The sequence below is a fragment of the Electrophorus electricus genome, chromosome 15 (genome assembly GCF_041902795.1).
Source record: "Electrophorus electricus isolate QZ-2024a chromosome 15, ASM4190279v1, whole genome shotgun sequence".
NCBI classification, from domain to species: Eukaryota; Metazoa; Chordata; class Actinopteri; order Gymnotiformes; family Gymnotidae; genus Electrophorus; species Electrophorus electricus.
The window spans coordinates 16458404-16483363 of NC_137511.1; the positions used below are offsets into that span (position 1 = coordinate 16458404).

Below are 24960 nucleotides of genomic sequence, written 5' to 3' on the forward strand. Positions count from 1 at the left end.
GACTACAAAGACCACATTTGACAAAAATATTTCTTAAAACCATCTTAACTGCACACTTGTTCAATAATTACATGGACCAGCTTACACTGGATGCTTTACAATCATGAATAGAGTATTAGCCAGCATGCAACATGTGTCAAAATGTGTGGTGAATCTGGCATTTGCACACACATTTACAGAACCTAATGTGTATTTTTCAGCCAATAATAATCAGTACAGTAGGTCAGCATGTGTGAATGAGGGTCCCTGCTGTGCTTGAGACAAGCTTCTGATTGGCTGCACAACTGTTTGTGCAGACACCACTCGCCTCTGAGTACTCACATTAGGGCCAGGCCCAGGTAGTTGGCTGTACTGCCCCAGTACATTGGGTTGTCCATGACGTTAAAAGGGAAGTCAGTCACCTTCTCTTCCATTAGGATTCCAAAGTAGTCCCCTGCGGAAACAAAAAAGGACTCCTTCAGCCAATAGCAAGACGCTGGGACAAACAAGCAACCTTTGGCCAAATTCTGTACATGCCTCGCCAATCTCTGAAGAGTATTTATTCTTGTTAAATACAGTTCCAGAGTATCGTTTTGGTAAAGTGGCCTGTGGTTTGCTCCTGGTTCTGGGTGTCATGGACTCTCATTCAGTTGCACGAAATCATTCACTTTTTGGTAAAATATGATATATTAAGTACAATGACAAACAATACATTTCAGATCCCAATGCCACAAAAATAAAAAATGTAGTTCGCACACTACCAGAAAAGATCAGGAAAATCCAATTTTATTATTTATTTTGAGATTTTGATCAATTTTATTTATTCTATTGTCAGTACTCATCTCTGCATGTAAGCCAAAACATTTGCTCTTGATTTATTGGTTGAGATCAGCTCATACTAATGGAATAAAATTGATCAAAACTTCTGCTGGATTTTCCTGAGCTTATTTGGTAGTGTGCAGGCTACATTCATTATTTTTGTGGACACACTACTATTTGTTTCATGCACCTACCGCAAATGTTTTTGTTCGTTTTCTTGAATTGAGTGCTACTACACCCCTTTTTTTCAGATTGCAGATGGTTAAAATGCCACCAAAATGCAACTGGATTAAAACACAAATGAAGCATATTTCCTTGTTCCAACATCTTATTTGGCCAATCTTTTTAAGAGTAATGCCATCATGCTTTCACTGGCACAGCAGCTGTGTTACAACATGAGAACAAAGGGAACAAATCTAAAAATGACCTGTAACTGATCACAGAGGGCAAGCCTTAGGGACGAAGCAGCAACAAAAACCCCAGCTAAACCACATTCCTGCTCACTTTGGTAGAAACTGGAGCTTGTGAAGGGCTATTAATACGCTTCATATCCATGGCAACTCCTGCCTGACACACAGTAAAACAAGAAAATTGATCTCTGTTCAATCTTTTAACTAGTTCCTAGTAAGTAGTAAAAAAAAAAAAAAAAAAAAGGTTTTATTTATCTCTGACTTGCTTTTTATCTTTTCACACCTGTCTCCTGCCCTCCTCCTGCCTCCTATTTCAGGTCAGTCATACAAGACAAGGTTGACTCACCTGGTTAAGACTTTTCTAGGCCACATTTTAAAAGAAGTGGAGCAGTCTTTATGGATGCTGCATAACCAGGGCCTGGATGTGAGGTCCCCTTCCGCACACGCGGTAGTGGGCATAAACAAACACAAACATACGGTCTTCTTCTCACTGACCCAGTTCAGGACAAAGGTCCAGCTATAACATACCTGGTTAGCAAAGGCTCCAGGCCTGCCCGAACTCATTTCTCATTTCCAGACTGAAGGCATGAATTAGTTTAGGTTGCATAAGGTTGGATGTGAAGCAGCAGAGCTTGTATGAGTGGACATATATAAACAAATAATTTGTCACCTGTTCTCAATACAACAACGGCTTCTTTCACTAAACAAATAAAACACTGCCAACCTACTTTTTTTTTTCTTTGTCAAAGGAAAAAAGGAACAAGACAGAGAGACCAGGTGGGATTAATAAGACTCTCGGAGGCCTTTCGGCATTCGTAAATTCATTCATTTATTCATTCGTTCCTTTCCTTTCTTTTTCCAGGTGGGAAGAGGGAGTAATAGAACTCTACATAACTGTGAATGATGGCATATCAAGGTTTTTGTAACACTGTTGGCCCGAGTGCTGCAGGGCGTGGCGCAGGACGCACAGACGTCCTCGATCACGTGAAACACACACTACACGACAGGCGCTCACAAACGTTGACAGTGAACATTACTACACGGTTTACATTTAACAAAGTACACACTAACAAAGGTGATCACACAAACACAGACGTTACGGCTATCGCAAATAGTTACACTGACGGATGTTGACGTTAAACGACTTACGTAGCGACAATGACCAGCAAACGAAGTTCTCACGGACATGGGTTTAAATAGACACGGCAACATTTGACCGTACCGTACCACGTGACTTATGGGGAAGGAACAGTCCGTGACAGTTTTTTAATATGTATACTCAATTTTCATAGCAGCTTCGGATGATCTTTCATATAACTTTTATCCAGGTCTCCAAAAGTTAAATTTTCTTATGAATCAATGGGTAATTCATTTTGAGAGAGGAGTACCTAATTAGCTATTGCTTTATATTTCTTGGCAGAATAAAAATGAGCTAATCTTCACCCATCCTTGACAACCACACAACACATACTGCCATGAACAGAAGACCCATGACCAATACAGAGAGCGATCAAGTGGGTGGCAACAGTCAATGCCAGTCAATGCTCAGCAAACGTTTCTCTAAAACTATTAGAAAGCATTGGCTATGCGAACATTTCACTGACACATCACCGAGATTTACATTTGCAGGACTTAACAGATGCTCTTCTCCAGGACAACTTGCATATATTTATCAATATGACAGTACAGGTGCTCCCTGGGAACTGACCCTACGATGTTGCTAGCACATTTCTACTTGCTCTACCAGATGAGTGACAGAGTTTTGGAAGAGGAACTGAAGAGGAATTTCTGACTTGTTCACCACACTGATTCTGGGGACATTTCAGAGAAAGAGAAAAGCAGGACTTTTTTTTCCACCAAAAATTGGAAGGGCCCTGGACTTGGCTGCCAACACAGAAGAATGCAATAAGTGTAATGACCCTAATGAAGTTTAAAAATCTAAATAAATAAATACATTAATTATTATTATTATTATTATTATTATTATTAATAATAATAATAATAAAAAGCACTTCCCTTCTTAATTGCACTAAGGCAACTAAAGAGGCAACTCAACCACAAATGCTGTGTCAGTCTTTCTCTGGACAGTGGCAAGGTAATGATAGATTTATGTCAACCTTAACTGGAACTAAAGTTTCACTTAGGAATGCATCACTTTTCTCTGATCTAAATATCTGGCATATCTAAATATCAAACTGATTCCATCTCTGCACTCTGTGTCTGAAAGTGCAGGGCACGCAAAGCAATAAGCATGTGCATTCAATCCAAAGTCATTCATACTGCATTACTACTATACATTGTTACAGTGTACCCATGAATCCATTACCAATAACATAAATGAACACATTACTTTTCAGACTATTTAGATCAACTGATGTCATAGATCAACATATTTGAAAAAGAAGAAAAAAAACAAAACAGTCATTAGGAAATTCAACCAGTGCAACATTTGTACATTTCAATGCAATGTTCACATTTAGTTCGTTAGAAGCACCTAAGTTGTACCTACACATACAGGCTACTTTATTACGTATGTCTGTTTTAGAAGTATAGTCTACATTACATATTGTAATCCATCTGTTGAAATGCACAGACACTACCTACACTGTTCATCTCTAGTTAGTTTCACTGCTCTCATTTGGGTGGTGGACCCATGTCAGTGCAGCTTGAGTGCTGACAGGCCAGTGGCCTGGTTGTGGGGGTCCAGATGGTACTGGTTTATCAGGCTCTACACTGCTGCAACTTTTAGGCTCCATGTCAGTGTCGGCTTCAGAGTGATCCACCACTGGAAGCTATCTGGCCTGCAGCAGTTATATGGCATGAAACTGACTGTTAGAGGGCAGCTAACATTATTCTTGTCATTGATAAGCAATCCAACTGTACACCAGCAAAGTGTACCTACATGTTTCTAAAATGTTTCTAATAAAGTAGCTGGTGAGTGTATATTATAAATATTCTGTAATATACTGTGCATTTTTTCAATAAACTGGCTGATGAGTATTACAACCTCTCCTTTTAGTGTACTGTAAGTGTTCAGAAACAAAAGTATCTACAACTCCCTTATTATAACATATTATCATTATTAGTTACATTTATATATCATCTTTCTCGAACTTAGGGATGCTTTACAGACAAATACAATCACTCAAAACAGCTTTTACAATCACTCACACACATCGATGAGAAGCAGCAGCCAACTTGTGCATAGCATACTATCGGAAACCACAGCCCCCTGGCGGACTGCACCAGGTGCAGGGGATGGCAGGAGGTTAAGACCAGAACAGAGCACCAACCATCATGGACATACTTGCACACATACATACATACATACATACATACACACACACACACACACACACACACACACACACACACACACACACACACACACACACACACACACACACACACACACACACATATATAGACTTTCTTCTTTGGTTCTTTCTCCACTTATCAGGTTCTAATCCATTAGAAGCCTCACAGGAGGAGGGATGAGTAGGGGTGGGGGACAGGGTTGGGTTGAGGACACTATGTAGATGTGAATATGGACTGCAGCACTATGATTATGGCTTGCAGTGGAAATGTGGGCTCTGTGAGACCAGATGGTGATTTGGGAAGTTCAGAGATTCTAAAATGAATTGCAGTATCCATGATACTATACATATGCTTTTTTATATGTGCTGGAATATAATACTAACCAATAATTAGTAAATTATATAGCAGTCTGACTACACTTAAAGTATTAAAGAGCTGGATAAATTATTAAGTGGGTGGATGGATGACTGCACCTCTGAAAGCTTCATACAACAACAAACCTAACAACACCCCCCCTCCCCAACAGTCTAACAACAAAAAACAATAGCAACACAACAATAAAAACATTCTAACAACAAAAACACAACAACCTAACAACAAAAAGAACACCACCAACCTAACAACAAAAAAACACCTAACAACAAAAATAATTGTAACACTTTTTCAAGGTGATCAAAGGGAGATTAATACAAGCTGATGAACAGATGACATACAGAAAAACCCAAGGATAAATAATTAATGCACAATATGAATAAATAAATAAACTACATGAGTAATTAATGAGCAAGGGGACCCATGCTGTGTTTTTTTCAGCTGATTTAAAACATCTGCGAAATGCTGTTTCCTTAACAAACCGGTCGACTGAGCAGGGAGTGGAATGTGAGTAGATAGCACCTACCGAGGAAGGTTCCAGTGAAACCTAGGGCCAGGAAGCTGGCCACGACCAGCAGGGAGCCCACAGCCATCAGAGAGGCCCCGACGTAGTACATGTGCACCCCGTCCAGCAGCTCCAACCGAGGCTGGCCCTTCATCGCCACGGTAATGCTGGCAGGAGAATGGAGGATAGGTGGCAGTTAGGCTCAGGATGGTGTGCTCCTCATTCAGGCCTTGCGATTGGCCTTTTATTCAAGTTCGCACCAAGATAAAAACCTTGCCAAGTTCATAAAAGTACAGCATTATATGAACGGTATTAAACAGGATTGAGATAGGGAGTCAGGGAAAAGGTCACTGACCCTGGAACTGACACAAGAAAATGAAAGGTGTGAAGGAGATTTGATAGAGAAGTAGGTCAAGCGATAATGGCACACTGTAGATGCATGATGGTTCAGGGACTGAAGGGAAATGCGAAACAAACATGGAGGTGGTGTGACTGTTGGCACCAACACGTTTAGCTGACAGCTTAGCAGTAGTCAAAACAGATATTCATTGAGATGGAGAAACCCAAATGTGGTGGAGGGCCACTATAATTATTAGTTTTATTGCAAAAGAAGCAACATTATACATCCTGTATTAGTTTGCTCTTCAGTGTTGACCAGAATACATTGGGTTCCTTTTCTGAGTTTTGGTTCGTCTTAAAGTTTCTTCCTCTAGTACTTATGAAGTTTCTCACTGACAGTGTCAGTGTAGGCTTGATCATTAGAGGCCCGGACCTCTGACGCTTTGGTTTATCATTAGTTTATCATTTGGTTTATCATTAGGGGCCTGGACCTCTGATACCTTTAGTCTCACAATAATTTAGCGTGGTTGGTCAACTCCATCTGTAAGTCTTCACCAGAAATGTATGTAGTTTTGGTAAGACAAACTGTGACAGGTATGCCTGGCTAACAAGTAGCCTGCAGCATACACACCGCATTTGATTTGTGAACTGTAGTTGCATTTTGAGGACTGCCGACTTTTAGAATTTTAGTATTTTAGAAGCAAACAATATTTATTTATATATTTTATGCCCTGCACAGCACTGCTATTTGACATAACTATATGAAGTGCTTTCACTGCTGTAATTCCCAGTGGTGATGGTGTAAGCAAAGCCATTAAGCTTTTACCACCTAATTTTTTTAATTTATGACACCTAGCTCTTGCATCTAGTGGCCTTTCAAAGAAATACAGAGTCACTTTGTGCTTGCCCTATATCTAGACAGGTTTGCTTTGCATGCACATACGTTAGTGATGACTCATTCTGGCCACTGGGGCAGAGGCTGTCTGCCAAGCAAAGACAGGTAAGACGCTTCTGTTAAAGGGGACATCCTGGTGACTTAATTTCCAAGCACAGGCAGGGCACCTCCTCTTCCAGCACCTCGCATGCAGAGAGCAGAACGCGGAGGCTGGCGTACACCCACTGGCACAGTGGGAGGTGACTTTATAGGAGCAGCAGGAGAGTTCGCAGCTCATCTGAGCAAACATCTTGATTCCGGACTGCAGTATGGGGGGGGGGTTAAGTCTGCACACTTGCATGACACAAAAGCTACAAGCCAAGCCTTTGGGGCCTAAGCCCTAGGTTCTGCCCTTCTGAAAGCTGCCTGACTGTGTAGCCAGACATTTCAGGAATTAGGAAAGAGAGTGAGAAAAAAAAAAGAGAGAGAGAGAGAGAGAGAGAGAGAGAGAGAGGATGGACAAGTGAGTGGAGGCAGTGTGCTTCTTTTCTAGGTCCATGAATCAGGCTAATAGTGGGGGCTTCACATCATGCTGCTCTAGCTAGATCAGGCTGAAAGAAAGACAGAATGAAAGTCAGGCCATGTTTCTTCATTAACATCACAAGTGTTAAATTAAATGTGCAAAGATTTAAATCCCAGCTGCTTCATACTTATGTATCTAACCGAGGGATCCTCAAGAACACGACTGTCACTAGGGAGGGGTTACTGGGTCAAATTCCTCCTGTGCAGTAGCATTCTGCTGATAAACACCATAGTCTAGCAGGCAAAGACATGCTGGCAGGCAAAAAGTAAGACAGACTGATGAAAAATACTCATTAGGTTTAGCTTTGTTCTTCTATCTTTGTTACGTCTACTTCACCTGAGTCTCCTAGTTTATGACTCACATATTATCAGACCAAGTGAAGGAATGATTTTATTCTGCTATTATATTATTGTCACAGAATGCTTGGCTTTGCAGTCATGTGTTGCACAATGAATCCCATTTTTCAAAAAATCCAACATGCTCTTCAGAACTCTTCTCATTGCATCGCAATTAGGCTGGATTTCACTATAGTCTTATGAAAAAGACTAAGACTCACAAGCTGAAGCATCATGACTGGTCTAAGTAATTTCTAAAGACAAGATTTCTCAAAGGTTTAATGACAGTTGAAACAAGAGTGACAGCAGATGGACCAGCTGAGTGAACCTGTGCAAGGACCACAAATGGACACAGGGTACTAGTTTGAGAGAGACAGCAGTGAGAGGTACAGATGTGGGCTGGTAGCATTAATTCTGAGCTAACTGGACCTTTTTGTGTTGACAATGGACTGATAGTCAACTCACAAACCTATTGTCACTTTCAAGAAGACACTTTCTTCAAACAGTGGTACAGGAAGTGGTCAGCACCATTCAATAAGGACATGATCTTTATGCAGGATAATGCTACATTGCATACATCAAGGTACTCCACTGACTGGCTATGAAACAAAGGCATCAAAGATGATAGAATGATGACCTCTTGCCCTTCTTTTTTAACGAATACAGGAATACATAGGATCCACCATGTATTAATTATAAAGAAAATAAGGAAATAAAGGAATAAAAAATAAAATGATATACAAAAATACTCCTATTCATTTTTACCTCCAGGTCTTAGAATGAGTGTACAGCATTTGGATCAGTTTAATTACGTTCCTGGTTTCTAGACATTACAAACTACCAACTTTAATATATTGTCTTATTGGTTTATATAGGATTTCTGGTAAACACAACTAGGAGTGAGTAACAATTTGTTTACAATATGCATGAGGCTAAGCAACATACAGATGAAGTAATATTAGTGAATAATACAAATTAATGAAGGATAAGTAATGAACAAAATAATGCGACAACAGGTATTTCTAAAATAACAGGAGCACACATCACAATTTGTAGATTATATTAAAATCACCATACATTATTTGACATCACAGTAGATTAATTGTTGTTACTCTGTGAATATGTGGGATGAGCAAAGTTACTTGCCCTGGTAGGAATTTGAGTCTAATGAAATGTATGGTTTTCTTTACTATATCCAGTCTTGTAAGAGCTTTTCACCTTACCATCCATCACTTTAGGACTCATTAGGGAGAGGGGGTTGAGGGTAAGGAGCCAGGCCATCTTGATAGTTGGACCATTTATGGTTTTGTCGCTAATCCTCAAGGCACCAGCGTGTCCCAGGTATGATCTGTGACCCAGGGGTGGAAGAGAGCCTCCCTTTAGTGTTCTGTGTTGGCAGCCAAGTCCAGGGCCCTTCCAATTTTTGGTGGAAAAAAAAGTCCTGCTTTTCTCTTTCTCTGAAATGTCCCCAGAATCAGTGTGGTGAACAAGTCAGAAATTCCTCTTCAGTTCCTCTTCCAAAACTCTGTCACTCATCTGGTAGAGCAAGTTAGAACTTGATCGGGGGAATAATTTTTAATCTATCTTCACTACATCAGATACATGGACACTCAAGTGCTTAGCCCTTTATACAGTCAATAGTCAACAAAACGACACAACACTGACACAAAACTAGAAGCTCGAAAAACCATAAAGTGGGGTATTTACAAAGAAATCTGCTCAGGTGACCAAAAAGTGTGGTATATACCTAAACATCTGCCCAGTTGACCATAAAGTGTGGTATATACCAAGGAGATCCACTGACCCCACTGTTATTAGGTGATGCAATTGCAAAATAAATTATGCAACAGATATAATCTGGGATGATCTCAGGTTGCTTCTTTGCATCTGTAAAATCTAATTTATTTATACATAATCATTAGTAGAGACCTTTATTATTTAAAAATGCGACCAAGACTTTATGACCAATAATTTTATATTTAGACTGATTCCTCCTCTCCAAACTGTTTCTCACCCATGCTTCCTCATCTTCTCTATTGTCCGTGGCTAATTCTCGTCAAATTTTAGGCCGATTTATCACAGATTATCAGGAAGAAGGTAAAACTACACATTCTACCAAATTGCTACAAATCAAATGTTTGGAAACATTTCAGATTCTTCAATTTGACAAGTGCAATTTGCAAAATGTGCTGTGCACTATATAAAGGAAGACTAACTTAAGTCCTCACCTGAAGCAACGACATAGAGTGAGAGCAGAGATGTCTGTCTCCTCTACCCACTAGCCCCAGCAGTACCCTTAGCAAGAAGATGAGTGAGCAAAGCATTGCAACCTTTTTTCATGCTCTGCTGGCTAACTGCTGTGCTCTTTCAAAGGCAGTAACTGACACCACTGCATTCATTTGTAAAGATCTCCCATTTTTCAGTGTTATAGAGAATGAGGGCTTCCAATTCCTCCTCCACATCTTGAAGGCGAGTTACTCTATACCAAATAGGAAGATACTCACTGAGAACCAAATCCCTGTTCTGTATGACAAAGTGAGACAAGATAGTGGTCACTAAGCAATGCCCAAAGAGTTGCAGTCCAGCTGATGGCTGGATGTCTTGCATCTTTGACTCGTCATGTGATATTGACTGGAGTTGTTACATAGATGAACCCCCATGTGTGATGCACTGTACACTAAATATGGCCGTGCAAATAGTCCTGAAGATGGATGAGGTGTCAGGACTTCTGGTAAAAGGTGGTAACTTTCTAAAACCACTTAAGTTCTATGTGAAATGCAGTCCCAGTTACACCTGCCAAACCACAGGCTACTCTATGATGTTTCCAAAAGATGGAACAATTCCTTTGACATGTTGGAGAGTTTTTCGGAGCAGCAGCCTACTGTGTTGAACATCATGCTGTCATTCAAGCTACAGAAGGGAGAAGACACAGCCAGACTGACAGAGCAAGACATGGTATGGGTCCAAGAGGTCATCAAATTGACATCCCCTCTGAAAGTGGCATGCACACTCCTCAATGAGGAGAAAAAACCTCCACCATCTCAATGATCTCCCCAATCCAGGCCAAACCACAGAGCAGAGGCAACTCTACTCTAACTACTCTACTCAACAGGAAGCCCAGTCTCCTCTAAAAAGTCATGAAAAAAGTGTTATGCGCCAGTCTAGGTCAGACCACAGTAGAGTAGAATGAGACTGCTGGTGAACTAACCATCTGTTTATTTACTGTGTAGAGGGAGTGAATCTAAGGAGCTGACAATGCAAAAACTAACAATCGAATTCATCTTATATAAAAAAAGATAACCTTACTGAGCTAACAAAAGAAATAACAATATACCATTCCCTATCTCCTTAGTGTCATATATCCAGGAGGATATACATCTACACCTAAATCTATTACACACAATATCTACAATATTTACAAATATAAAGGTACAAAAATATATACATTAAGTCCAAAAGGGCCAAGCAACAAATACTCTGGGCTAGAAAGTGTCCAACTTCATAGTTCATTCAGCAGTAATTTATTGCAATTTGGCCTAACTAATGCTTTTTGTCCTATTCCATTAAGATTGATTTGTTTTGTTTTTCTGTTTCACTTCACAAATGATGTTCCTCTCCAAAAAAGACCAGATGGTTGGGGACTTCCTGAGTGTGAGAGCACTGAAGAAGACCACAAGGGATATAGCTGAGGAGAAAATCTTTAAGGACAGAGATAGGAATTCTTTAGATCTTGCTGGTGATTAATTGGCGATTGGTACTTGGTGTTCCAGTCATTGAAAAAACTAAAGGTTATTCTATTGCATTCAACCTTGGCATAGAGGGATCTGTCTATCACAGCAACAAGTGTACATTCTGAAAGAGCGTTTAGCACAGCTAGTGACAGTTACGTCACAGCTGGAGTGTGTGAATCACCTAATATTTTTGAAGAAAATCCTGAAAGTAGGACATATGAGTTCAATTTAGGGTGCGAGGGGTTACACTGGTGAGACTGGTGTTTAACAGTAGCATAATGCGTATAATAGTTTACCTATTTTACAAAGCTGTCTTTTGAAAGCTGTTATGAAAGATCTGTTTGCAAAAGGTTGATTTTATTTTTTATTGTTCATACAGAAAACAGAACTACTGTCTTCTGCCCACTGCCAAGTTAGGCTACCTGCTGAAAGTGTAATGTACATCTGTCTGCTGGCAGTAGTTACAGCATGTTGCACTATGCTTCCCTGTTAATCCTGAGAATTCTTAAATCGTTTAACTCTTAAATGTGTGCTATAAAAGTGTAACTGGAGACAGAGAACAGGAAAGAAGATCTGGGCTAAGGCAAGGTCTAGGCTTGATTTTGTCTTTTGTTAGAGACTTTTTTGCACTACAAAGGACTTGTGAAAAGGTTTGACTGTGAAAGGGCCAAGTGTTTTTGAAATAAAAAAGAAGCAACTTAAATGAGATGCTGTGACGATTGGCCACCCTCTTAGCGTCTCTGTTTTATTATTTCTTTCTGTCGTATCTTTGTTTTTCATTTACTTCCTTGTTCCGCACCTTGGTTTCGTGTTCTCCACCCCTCGTCTGTTCCTTGAGTCCAGTCCGTGTTTTAGGTTTTCCTGTTATCACCTGCATCTGATTTTCTTTGATTGTCTTGGGTATTTTAGCCCTGTGTTTTGTCTTCTAGTTTGTTGGTTATTTTGGTAAGTTAGATCGTTCTGTTGCATTTATGCTATGGCTGCCTTTACTGTTGTCGCTCCTGCTCTGCCGTTTGCCTATTCGTGTAGTACCTGCCTCAGTGTTCTCCCTCAGCCTCTGTTTATTAAGCCCTTCGTATTTGTGTTTCCCTCGTTTATTAAATTGCCTCCTGCACTTTGCATCCTGCCTCTCTCCTTGTCCTGTTGGAAGTGTTACAGATGCTTACTGAGTTGCATTACTAGAGAAACATATACATGAAGTAAAATGGCACTTTTTACTTGAATCTATAATTTACTGTCTGCTTAAGAAGAAAAAAACAAACATACTGTTTTGCATAGTATCATATTGTTTCTAATCAGATCTGCACCACAACTGCATTGTGTCGAGTTAAAACACACTGCATCACAATAGGGGGGAATTAAATCATAAGGCATCAGAAGTGGCTTCAAATGTATCTGCCTCAATAATGGAGATGTACATCCCTAACGCACATGAACAATACAAGTATATGAGCTGATTATGCCAAATTTTGATCCCACTATCTGCATGTCACAGTGGAAAGCAATAATCATCACAGACGATGTTTTTCCAATCTTCAACAGTACAGTTTCTTTAAGCCTGTGTCCACTGTAGCCTCAGATTTGGGTACTTGCCTGACAGGTGTGGATGTGGTCTTCAGCCGTTGGAGCCCATCCACCTCAAGGTTCAATGTGTTGTACATTCTAAGGGGTTTTCTGTTCACCATAGTTTTTAAAAGTGGTTATTTAAGTTACCAAAGCCTTTCTGTCAGCTTGAAGAAATCTGGCCTCTCTCATCAGCCAGCTATATCCCCCCACAGAACCACTGCTTACTGGATATGTTTTGCTATTCGCACCATTTTGTGTAAACTCTAGTTATTGTGTATGACAATCCCATCAGTTTCATATTCAAAACAGTCCCTCTGACACAGCCAAAGTCACTCAGATCACATTTTCCCTTTTGATATGTAAACTGAAGCTTTTGACCCTTGTCTGCATGACTGCATGTACTGCGCTGCTGACCCACAACTGGCTGATTGGATAATTACATAAGCGAGCAGGTGTTCCTAATAAAGGTGTCAGTGAGTGTATATGAATACATGGATATATTTATGAATATATCTGACGCTGTTCTGCAGTATGTGGGTGAATCTCTATGCAAATGCTCAGTAAGACTAAATTCAACAATATTTTGAAACAGATACGCATGTGGTGGAAACAGAGGTTAGACAGTCGGCAACAGCCCGAGTAGCTCAGTGTATCTGTTATAACAACACAAAATTGCTTAATTTGATTTCCTAATCAGAGGGAGAAACAGGGGCACCAATGCTGATGAGTGTGAAGCACAATATATATATATATATATATATACCTATATATATATATATATATATATATATATATATATATATATATATATATATATATATAAATAAAAACAACGACACATAGCCAGGAACAAAAAAAGCGATCATACTTCAGAAGGGCTTTATTGATTATTAGATGTCACTTTCCTCATGGCTTACTGCTTTCCTCTTTTAGACATGCAGTGAAGTTTCAGTTGAGCACTAGCACACTGGAGGACAACGAGGAATTCTTTTGTGGAGGTACTATCCTACCCTGCTCTAATCCTACTTTAAATCGATATCCATTTTCAGTATAGGATTCCCACTGCAGGGCCCTTTGCGAGGCTGCACATGTTCCTGAGGGATGTGATTTGTGATGTCAGCCTATTCTTACCAAATGAGAAGCAAAGAATACAAGAGGTTCATGAGCAGTAATAGGTGTCGGAATCCTGAGTGATGTCAATGTTCAAAAGAATTTTGAGAAATACCAGAGATTGAACAAAGAAATATTAACACCAAGGATGTCCCAGTGGTGACAGGGGCACCTGGGGCCGTGAACCCTAAGCTGGAGGACTGGCTCCAACAGATCCCAGGAATTACATCATGCTGCACTCTCAGACTCTCAGTCCTTTGGTAGAAAGTCCAGAAGGCCCACTGCAAGGGTGAGTCAGGAATAAATAGTAATATACTTCTTGATTATTAGCTGACTGGGTTGATTCACAGAATATGTCACTATAATGTAAGTGTATATAAAGCAGGAATAAATTAGATCTATAATTCATTCATGGGAATCAAACATATTAAAACTCAAACTGAATGAAAAAGTACTGACTTTTTTGACCTGTAACATGCTACACTAGTCTATGATCAACTTAGCATAGACCGTACTGCCTGATGCGCATACAATAAGACACACTGAACGAATAAGTGATGTATACACTAAGTGATGTATACAAATATCATTTAATCTGATGATTAACTATCCCATATGCCTAGACTAGCCATGAAACAATGCAACACAACTAAAAGCAGTGTAGGGTTTTGTTATAAAGTTAAGCAGAACTGGTCCCACCAAATCCAAAAAACCCCAAAACAAAGCATGCGCCAGCTTTGCATAATTGCCAAAGGACTCTGAAGGCTCACATTCCTCTGTGACTTTGTGCTACAAATAGCTTCACTGCATTGTCTTTTAATAACTTATGAAATCCCAGCTCAGAGCAGAAGCTTTGAGTGCAGTCTTCTACTCATGAACATCTTACTGAGATATGCATATATAAAGATATTATTCATGCAGAGAATAATCACGACTGCAAATACAGTGGGATGTGTCTTGTTATGCATTCATTATTATTCATTATTCATTAATCTGCATGTTCAAATGGTCCCTGGGTGGGTCTGTGACATTCCCCACCTTTTTTCCTCAGCAGGACATGCCAATCAGAACTGTCTGTCCCAGTACTATGAGATCTTTAGTGCCACTTCTGTGTGTGTGTGTGTGTGTGTTTTTACATCTTTAACAATCTTGGAATACAGACCCCGAGACAATCTGACATCATTTATGTGCATTTTTTGACATTTGGGAGACAAGCCCTTTCTTTCAATAGCTCCACTTCTCCTGCTTTTAAAAGGTTTCTGCATAGATGAACATGATACTGAACCTGCCCCCCACGCTAACCCTGAAAACACACAGTATTGTCAAGAGTAACTGAATGAAAATCTTTGCATATTTGCATAACGCATTACAGTCATAATTTATGTTTTCCCCCTGTTGATTTGTGTTTTACTCATGTCCCAGTCTCCTAATCACTCACGTCAGGGAATGATACGCACACGAGTGACCTCTTCTATCCACCCAATGCATATTGAGCCCACCAGTCAGGGCTGCCTTTTCATGTAAATGTTACCTCTTTGCCCTCTTGTTATGAAATCCCTCTGCAGCAGACACAAGGCAAGGGCATTACCACCTCTCCCACCACCTCACAGCCCCAAGGGCAAAGCACTGGCTTTCTTCAGTATGAAGAACTGGACTGTTACACAGATTAAAGTGCAGTTCTCGAATATTTCAAGAGCCTTCTGTCTTCTGTCACTCACACACACACACACACACACACACACACACACACACACACACACACACACACACACACACACACACACACACACATTTCCCTATAGTAAAAATTGAAACAGCACTCTAGTAAAGTAGGGGCCTTGTACAAGTAATTGAGTGAATGAATGACATACACTGTGAGCTGCACATTGCTCAAACTCTGCTGGTGATTTTACAGTGTAGATGGTATTATACAGTTGCAAGAATGTGGGTAACAACATAATTGATCATGGTCTTCAACTGTCCAATCATCATGGACAGTGACATTCGAGTACCTCAGCAACAGGGGATTTTGATTATTGGCAAGACAAACTAAACCATCTTACTGGAGCCTCTGTTCTGGGGTGATTTTAGCACTGCTTTAGTCTTTAAAGGTAGAATATACAGGATTTTGACCTTTTTGAAAAGGTTTTTTGGTGATCTCCAATAAAAACTAAAAAACTAAAAATATTTTCAGTACATTCCTAGTCAGTATTACACAGCACTTTCAAAATCTTCATACTACAGAAAAACATTTTACACAGTACAGCACCTTTTGAAACTACTATGACATTTTTAGAGAGTTTAAACAATGTATTACTCTACATGAACACCTAAAATTCTGCTCAGAGTACATTTTAAAGATATAATAGCACACAGAAGACAAGAGTACTAACAGACAGAAAGGTGCTGATCTTCCAGGACACTGTGTAGAAGGTTTCTGGCAAATAAATTGATGATATACAGACTGTGGGTGTTTGAGATTTAATAGGCCCCTATTTGGCATTCCTGTCAAAACAGCCAAATAGCCTAGGGGGAAAAAGTATCATGCCCAGCCTAAACAAAGTGCCTGAAAGTACAGAGGACAATGTCTTCTCTCAGCTAATCCCCTCACTGCTCAAAGTTGCCAATGTGGAATGGAAACAAGCAGCAAAGAATATGAAGACCTCTGAAAAGAGCCAACTTTCTACCATCTACACCTACACACACACACACAGCCAGCACCTGTCGTTCACACACACACACACACACACACACACACACACACACACACACACACACACACACACACACACACACACACACAGCCAGCACCTGTTGCTCACACAAGGTCAATGACACCAGCATTAGCACATCCAGTGGAGAGGCAGTGGCTGCCATGGAAACGCTGACATATGCGTTTCAGTAAATGGAACAAGCGAGGAGAAGGAGGCATATAAAACTCCAGCGACAACTCAATACATGAGGAGAGCTTCCACTGCTTGTGGGTCAGAGGTTCTGGACATGGTGTCAGTTTCTGTCGGAAAGCAGTCAGGGGAAACCCAATAAGGGGTACTAAAACTAGAAATATTAGTAGGAACAAAGTACAATAACAACAGGAAACACCTTATGTTTATGTATTACATGTTATATGTATCTCGTTTCCCTGAAGAATGAAAAGGTGCTGTTCAAAGAAAGAAGTCACCATTCTACACCTTTAAGACACTCATATCCTATTATCCCTTACTTTTGTGCTACCTTTGAAGTTAAGACTGTACAATTTTCAGGATTTACCTTCCCTCATCTACCATTACATTCAGTACATTCAGTCCTAAATACTCATTCAGAGAAAATATAAATTAACAAATCAATGGCCAGTCACCATGTCAGTATTGCCTTAAAGGATTTGTTACACACTTTGATGGCCCTTTTCCTTTCAGGTATGCTGTTTTTTCTGAAGGTATCATACCACTGTGTGTAGGCTGCAGCAGTGAGCTTGCTGTTACCTGTGACTGCGGTAAACGTTGAGTAGCAGAATGAGCACGCCCAGGCAGTAGCAGGCCAGGTAGGGGCTCCCAAAAAGTCGCGTCAGCCCCCGTGTCCTGTGTTCCCACCGGGCCACCTGCAAGCACATCAGCGAACACATCAGGCACCAGCTGGGGGGCAGGGCTTGGAGGTCACAGCACATGGGTGCAGTGCCGCCTCAAACATTGGTACTACCGATTAAAGTGAAAGCCTCGACCATGTGGCCCCTGCCTACTGGATTGCAAGGTCTTGTTTGCCCTCCCACTGTTGATTAGCACAACTGGCAACTAGCCAATCGGCAAGTGATTAGTGCTCTCCTTTGAACACATTCAGCTGCTAAGAGTCATTTTGAGAGCGGTGGTTGGCTTCATGTCTTGCATTAGCCTTACTCTTCCCTGTTTGGAAACTATCGTGAAATAGAGGGCAATTACGGGTTGAAATTGGAAACAAACAAATGTGGATAAAATTGGGGAAAAAGAAGTTGATGATTTGAATTCTACAGTGCAAACAGGAAACGGCTCTAGCTAATAACGAAGGTATATTGATTTTGCTCTTTTTTTCTTTTTTTTTTTTTTGAACACTTCTAACCATAAGGGACACTTTGTTTGCACTTCCTGTTTGCTTGGGTGCACATATCCGTTTCCATGCTGACCAGAACACCAGAAAAAGACAGTGTACGCTCTGTATATGACTACATTCTGCTAAGGACACATTTCTCATTTGAAATAAATAAATGCAGACAGGTCAACTCACATGCTGTTTTCTTGTCTGTCTGGGAGAACAATATTGTCTGTCTAAACAAGATAAAAACTTTAGAGTAATGAACGACAGACATCTGGGTATTAATGAGGTACAAAAAGAAGTATAACAGGGACTGAATACAGTTAGACCCTAAAACTGAACACCTCATATGAGTGAAGACCTTTTTCCTGTCCAGACTGATTTTAAGCGCAAGTCTCACCTTATAAGAAGAATAAACCCACACAGACGATCTGAAAAGATGAAAAGGGGACAAAATCCTTAAGCCTGAAATTTTAGAATTGCGAGCTGGTAGCAGCAAACACACAGCTCAGCTATGAACCGTTGTATAACCAACAGACACAATCTAAATTAGCCAAAATAAAATAATGTTCCTCTCATTACGATGATTTATACACTCTTTTTAGCACTCACTACCATGTATATAAATCAGTAAAAGCAAAACTTGAAATAAAACACTGTTATTAACATTTAAACTGTCAGACTGAATGGCCCAGTTAGTAGCTTGGGGGGGGGGGGGGCATTCTGTGCATATAATTGTGAGAAGTGTGTGTGTAAGTGAGTATGCATGTTTATGTGACGTGCGTGCATGCGTGTCTGTGCATATTCAGCCCAGCTTCATAATGTCGCACGTATGCCACCCCTGGCCCAAGACAGATCTGTCATTCCACCTTTACTCCAGCCTATCTCTACCCTGTCCCTGGGACACCACAACCTGAATGTCCAGCATTCCCATTTCCCAGAACCCACACCTTATCAAATTGCCATTTTCTATCATAATAAATGTTAAAAAAAAAAAATACTACAGCGTCTACAATGATCTGAAGCACTTGCCCTTGACTCGTGCCTGTGACAAAATCACAGCTCTGATGTTATTTGTGATAACACATGACATCAGGTGTTGTATTCCTTTTATTAAACAGTTCTACTATATAAAGTAACAAAATGCAGAAAAGAATCCCAAAATGTAGTGTTCAATGTTTTAATATTGGAAATTGCTTACAACGAAAAGTAGTTCCATAGCAGCTGATGTACCACAACTCGTTACTATATGACAGCAACTGCCTGCCTGCAAGTAGCAAGTAAAGTTAGTTTTAAATACAAAGTGAAAATAAGTGGTAAAAGGAACAAACACCAAAAACTAAAAATAAAGTGGGTTAAGAATTAAAAGATACAGTTGAGTTATATATTACGGTTGTTGCATTGGTTGTTATTCTGTCCATTTGTGTTCATTGTGCAGATTGACTAAAGGTCACTTTTGCATTGGACATGTGTTCATATCCTACCAGCTCCATCAGCCTGGCTGGCCTCCGTGAATTTAATGGTTCTACTGTCACAGTAGTCAACATAATAGTTTGATGTGCGCCTGCCATCACACACCTTCAGAGTCTGATCAAACAGGCTTCAGGTCAAATGGGTTGGCTGCGTAATGCTAGCCGTTACTTAGCAACGCATCAGCGGGGTGATACAGTTTGGTTTGAAAAACCTGTGCAGTTATCACGAATATCAGCATGCTTAGAACACTTCTCAACCAATCAGATTGTCTTGGAACTAACTGTGTATAAAATATAATTAATTCTAATTGTGCAACCTGACTGCTTTGTTGATGGGTTTAGTACTGAGGTTAGGGCTTCATGCTCCCCTTGGCTTAAACACTGTCAAACTAAAGCCTGTAGATGACATGGTGAATCAAGCAACATGGATGATTGTACTAATGACTTAGAACAGCCAGGGTAGACACCATCTGATTGTACCCAGCCATTGTTTCCGGCATGGCCAGATGGAACCTCTTGTTCAGAGCACGTGTATCACTCATATGAGCTGAGTGACATTCACCTGTGCAGGTACCCCTCAAAACAGAATAGCTCAAATTCTAATCTGTGTGGCTCACAAAACATATTAGTGTAAACTGAAGATAAAAAAATATACATAATCAAGAATGCCGTCCCTAAAGTCTACCGGTTCATAGCTCACAGAAATAAATGTAATAGTTTTTTGGTATTCTGGCTATCAGTACCATGACCTGATCTGACAAGAGCTAATGTCTGAGGCCAAAACCTGAATTTCTCTCCCTGTCTATCGTCTGTGTTTTCCCTGACACTTTTCATACAGACATCCAAAACACCACACTGTGTCTCAATCTCTCACACGTTCTCGCTCTCTCACTTTCTCTCTGCCGATGTGAAACTGATGCTGTCACACAGCAGGGAGAGGACGAGGTGAAAGGAAACTGCCCTGATGAGGCTCTTTGCTTCCTGCATCGAGTGAGGACTTCTCTAATTACAACTAATTAAAGTCATACTTCAAAGGAAGATTTGTCGGGGAGAGGACTAGACAAGTTTATTAGTGAACTATAATTAGCCCAGCGAACATTAAATTTATCTCAATTTGTGATCTGTTCAAGTGAGGCAGGGATGCATCAGCTGTTAGACCTCAGGATGGTGTTGATGTAGCAGTTTGGGGTGATATTAGAACAGGTTAATTCATGTGTGCAGTCATTGCTTTGATGCCACTCAAAAAGCTTTAATCTGAGTCTAATGTTAATCAGTACCATGCATCACAGATAATCGTCACTAAGAGCATGAGGAGAGATCGCTCTCCTGGTGCAAAGACGCAATTGCACGTGCATGGAAGGACATCACCATTAGAATTTCCCTGTTTTACATACAAAATCAAAATAAAAACACAAAAAAACATGCAATGTGATGCATGAAATGCAGTGTGTTGCATTTAAGTCATATACACAATGACTCTCCCACATCAATAAACTTTTTTTTCAGTGTTTGAAATATGCAACTGCAAAATATCTCCAATAAAACTTTTAAACAAACCATATTTAAAGAAGCTAAAGATTACAGCATTCTCAACTGTACAGTTGTTCAGAACATTCAGAAATACAGAAATACTGACTGCAAACTCCTTCCACGTGCATACACTCACTGAGAAGTTTAGTGGGTACTCCGAGCTTATAGATACTGTTCCAGACTAGAGCCCATCTGAGGCAGAAAAGACCAGTATTACATTATATGGATGGCTTTGTAACACATGCGCTAAATCATTGATTATGCTAATTTATTACAAACATGATCCAAACAGGGCAGGCAAACTCATAAAGGTAAACAGGTGGAGGGTCAGGCAATTGCTGGCTGAAGAGACACTCCAAACTGTGACAGCAATAGTCAGGTTGAAATAAGTCAAGCAGAAGAACCAGGTGCAGGGGTGTGGCTGGTGATCCAAAAGACAGGGATGAGAATGAGGTAGTAAAGGAGGAGGTGAGGTACAGGAGGAGGTGAGGTAAAGGAGGAGATGAGATACAGGAAGAGTTTAAATAAAGGAAGAGGTGAGGTACAGCAGGAGATGGGGTAAAGGAGGAGATGAGATACAGGAAGAGGTGAGGTAAAGGAACAGGTGAGGTATAGCAGGAGGTGAGGTAAAGGAGGTATAGGGTGTTACAGCAATGACACTGACATGATAGTGACACAGTGGTGGGTGTTTTGCCAATAAAGTTACAAGGCACACATACTTACTTGGATATAAACAGCATACAACAAAATACATGCTTGCAAGGAGCCAGACACAACACACACACACACACACACACACACACCACTTTACCCCTTTTCTCTGAGGTGAGAAGCTGCCATATGTAGATGGATTTTAACACCTTACTAGAATTCACCTACCAAGTGACGTGCATGATACCAAAGTCTTGATCTCTAATTAAACTAAAAATAGCCCTGATTAAGCAGTCATTATCTGAAGAAGACACTTATATTGAGCTTGCACTGAGTCACTGCTATCCCATATTCAAGTCTACTTCCCTATTCAATTAGTGTCTTAATAATTCAAATTGTGTGGAGGTTTTAGGGAAATTACAAGCCTATTATCCAAAGCTGCATTAAATTGAGAACATGTCATACACTTCTGATAAAGCTCCATTTGTGGTCCATAAATGAATTTGTGAATTAAAAATCCCATTGCAGGTAACATTATAAACCAGTTTATGACAAGTATGAATACATGCAGGTCAAGCGAAGAACCAGTTTATAACAAGTGTAAATACAAGCAGGTCATGCGATGAATTCACTTACAACAGAGTCTGAACACAAGTAATTTTCCCTGTGTATCTACTGATGCATCATTTGAACTTAAAAGGCTGGACTTTTAATGCAGCTCACAGTGAATCAGAGCTACTAGCCTGATGGACTGTAAGTCTTCTTTATTTTCAGTACAAAACAACTGATTAGAAATCATATAGTGCTTTTGCAATATTAATCCTACAGCTCTATGATCACATCCGCAACGCCTGCCCCGTGTCATCCGTGCGTTCCTCCTCTTTTTTCTTCTCTCTTGCTCTGCTTCTCTCCCCCTTCTCCCCACCGTAGATGCCCAGAGCGTAGCTTGTCCGGCATACTCCTTCCAACACCTCCAGACATCTGTGCTTGATAAAACCCCTGGCTGTGGTAGCAGGAGTTCATTCACGGGGCTCGCAGCAGGTCTCACCGCCCAGGCTGAGGCAGAGTTGTGGCCAGCGGCTGTACTTTCATCTCTGCAACCATTGCGTAATCCAGTAACAAAGCCTAATTAGCCAAGTAGCACTACACACACACTTTATCCTCCGGCTCTCTTCTTGACAGTGGATGGTGAGGGGCCTTGTCACCTCTGTGACTCACTTCCACTACAGTGGCAAAGCCTGGGTTATGAAATTAAATCAACCATAATAATAAAAATATATATATATATACTGACTGTACGTCATGAAGGCTGCTTACGCAAGTCAGGCTGGCTTCATATGATGTCTTAAGAACGTCTGAGAGATTATATGCTGTTGAAGTGGTTTCTAGTTGTGATGCCACAGTTGTTCGATACTATCCACATCATGAATCAATGTGGATAATATTGAACTCTGCAATACAGCGGTATGGCAGGACTATGTCACTGTATTATTACAATCCATCTGTCTGGCTAACAGTGTGATATAAACATATATGCCTGTTTTCTGACAGCTTCAAAGACACTTCATTATGACAAATCTGAAATTCCCAACCCTTTTGTATTTATGGCTCCAGGCCCATTTAATTGGACAGGTTAAATCTGATGCAACACACAATTAGAAAACTGCACATAAAACCATTACTGGGATCTTCAGTTTATCCTTATATGGGAAATGTGTGGTGATATCAAACTCACAGCTATGTTGTCACGTTGTGTCATCTCAGCTATGTTAACACATGTTGTGTCATCACAGCTATGTTAACAGACTCCTTCCAACTACAAAGAACACAATGAGCCACTCAGGCAGCAAATAAGTATTACTCATACTGTAGTTTACTGATTGCAGACAGACCCATACAATGCCATCAGCAACTATTTAAGCAACTTTTTTAAAAAACACTCATGCACACACACACTGACACAAATACACACGTGTTTGTACACACACAGGCATGCATGCACAAATGCACGTGCACGCACACACACGCACACGCACGCACACACACACACACACACGCACACACACACACACACACAAACACACACAAACACACACACACACACAGTCTTACTGATTACAAAAGGCTGAGTTCTAAATGAAGTGCATGTAAGTGGTAAATTATAGATATATATGACCCCCCTTCAGTCTACTACGGAATGAAGGCCAAACCCACTAGCCACTTACACACACTGCACATGGAGGCTTGGACTTCTTCCAACTGTGAAATGCATAAGAAAGCTAAATGTTCCAATGACGCAAAACCTGAGTTTTAAAATACCACAAATATGCACCATTCATGATTCTTGATGATGTTCTTCTAATCTGTCAATTGTTCTCTTACTCTGTCTTCTCGTCCTTCCTCTCTCCCACTATTTTTATGTGCTTATTCTAATGGATGTGAACACTTGATACCTCATACACACAGTATGTCAACCCTACCGCATCCTAAGATTGAGCCATTACATAACCTGCACTACATTCAGACTGTCTGAGAAGGAAATTGAATTTTTGTGGCAGCAGGTCACAGTGACCCATTTAAGATAAGATGTGACCTGCCACCATCTACTCCATAAGCACACACCAGGCATCACCCCTTGTGGGTTTCCTTTCAGAAAATCAGTTTGTATGACTGCACCTGGTCAGACTCAATAACTTGAGTAATGCTCATAACTTCAGAATTAAAACTGTTGTAAATGAGTTCCATTCATTAAGAGGACACACATCCCTGAGAACTGTGAATGAGCATATTTTACAACCCCCAAAATGGCTTATTAAGTAAGTTAGCTCAACTCATCAATCTGGAACATCATTCACAAAAAAGAAATAAAAAAGAGATTGATAAACAAAAACACATAATTTTAATAATGTTAACACTTGCAATAAGAGATGCTAGTGGTCACAAAAGCATGCATTGCAACTGGTGGGCCATAATGTGTAACTGTACATTGATAAATTAAAAAGCACCTATAAGACCTATATTTGGAAAATGTGTGATAAACTCACAGCTACAATAACACATGTCATCATTTACAAAGTTTAGCTGATGCTTTTATCCAAATCAACTTACAATTATGACTTGAGCAACTGAGGGTTAAGGGCCTTGCTCAGGAGCCCAACAGCGGCAACTTGGCAGTGGTGGGGGCTTGAACCAGCAATCTTCTGAATACAAGTCAAGTACCTTAACTGCTGAGCTACCACTGTCTACTATGTTGATGTGTCAACGCTATGAAAACTAAACTTTAGTGATTGCAGACAGAATAAAC

The 24960-nt window shown here is 40.3% G+C and overlaps 1 protein-coding gene across 2 annotated transcripts in view; it reads right to left on the reverse strand.

Moving 5' to 3' along the window:
* Positions 1-24960, reverse strand: part of pemt (phosphatidylethanolamine N-methyltransferase) — a 50016-nt gene that overhangs the window by 15707 nt on the left and 9349 nt on the right. For both annotated transcript variants that reach the window (XM_027005084.3, XM_081697738.1), the window contains 3 exons: positions 17424-17539; positions 5425-5570; positions 322-433 (listed from right to left, as the gene is read on the reverse strand). In XM_027005084.3, coding sequence (XP_026860885.2) covers positions 322-433; positions 5425-5570; positions 17424-17539 — 374 coding nt within the window. The remainder of the gene's footprint in view (positions 1-321; positions 434-5424; positions 5571-17423; positions 17540-24960) is intronic.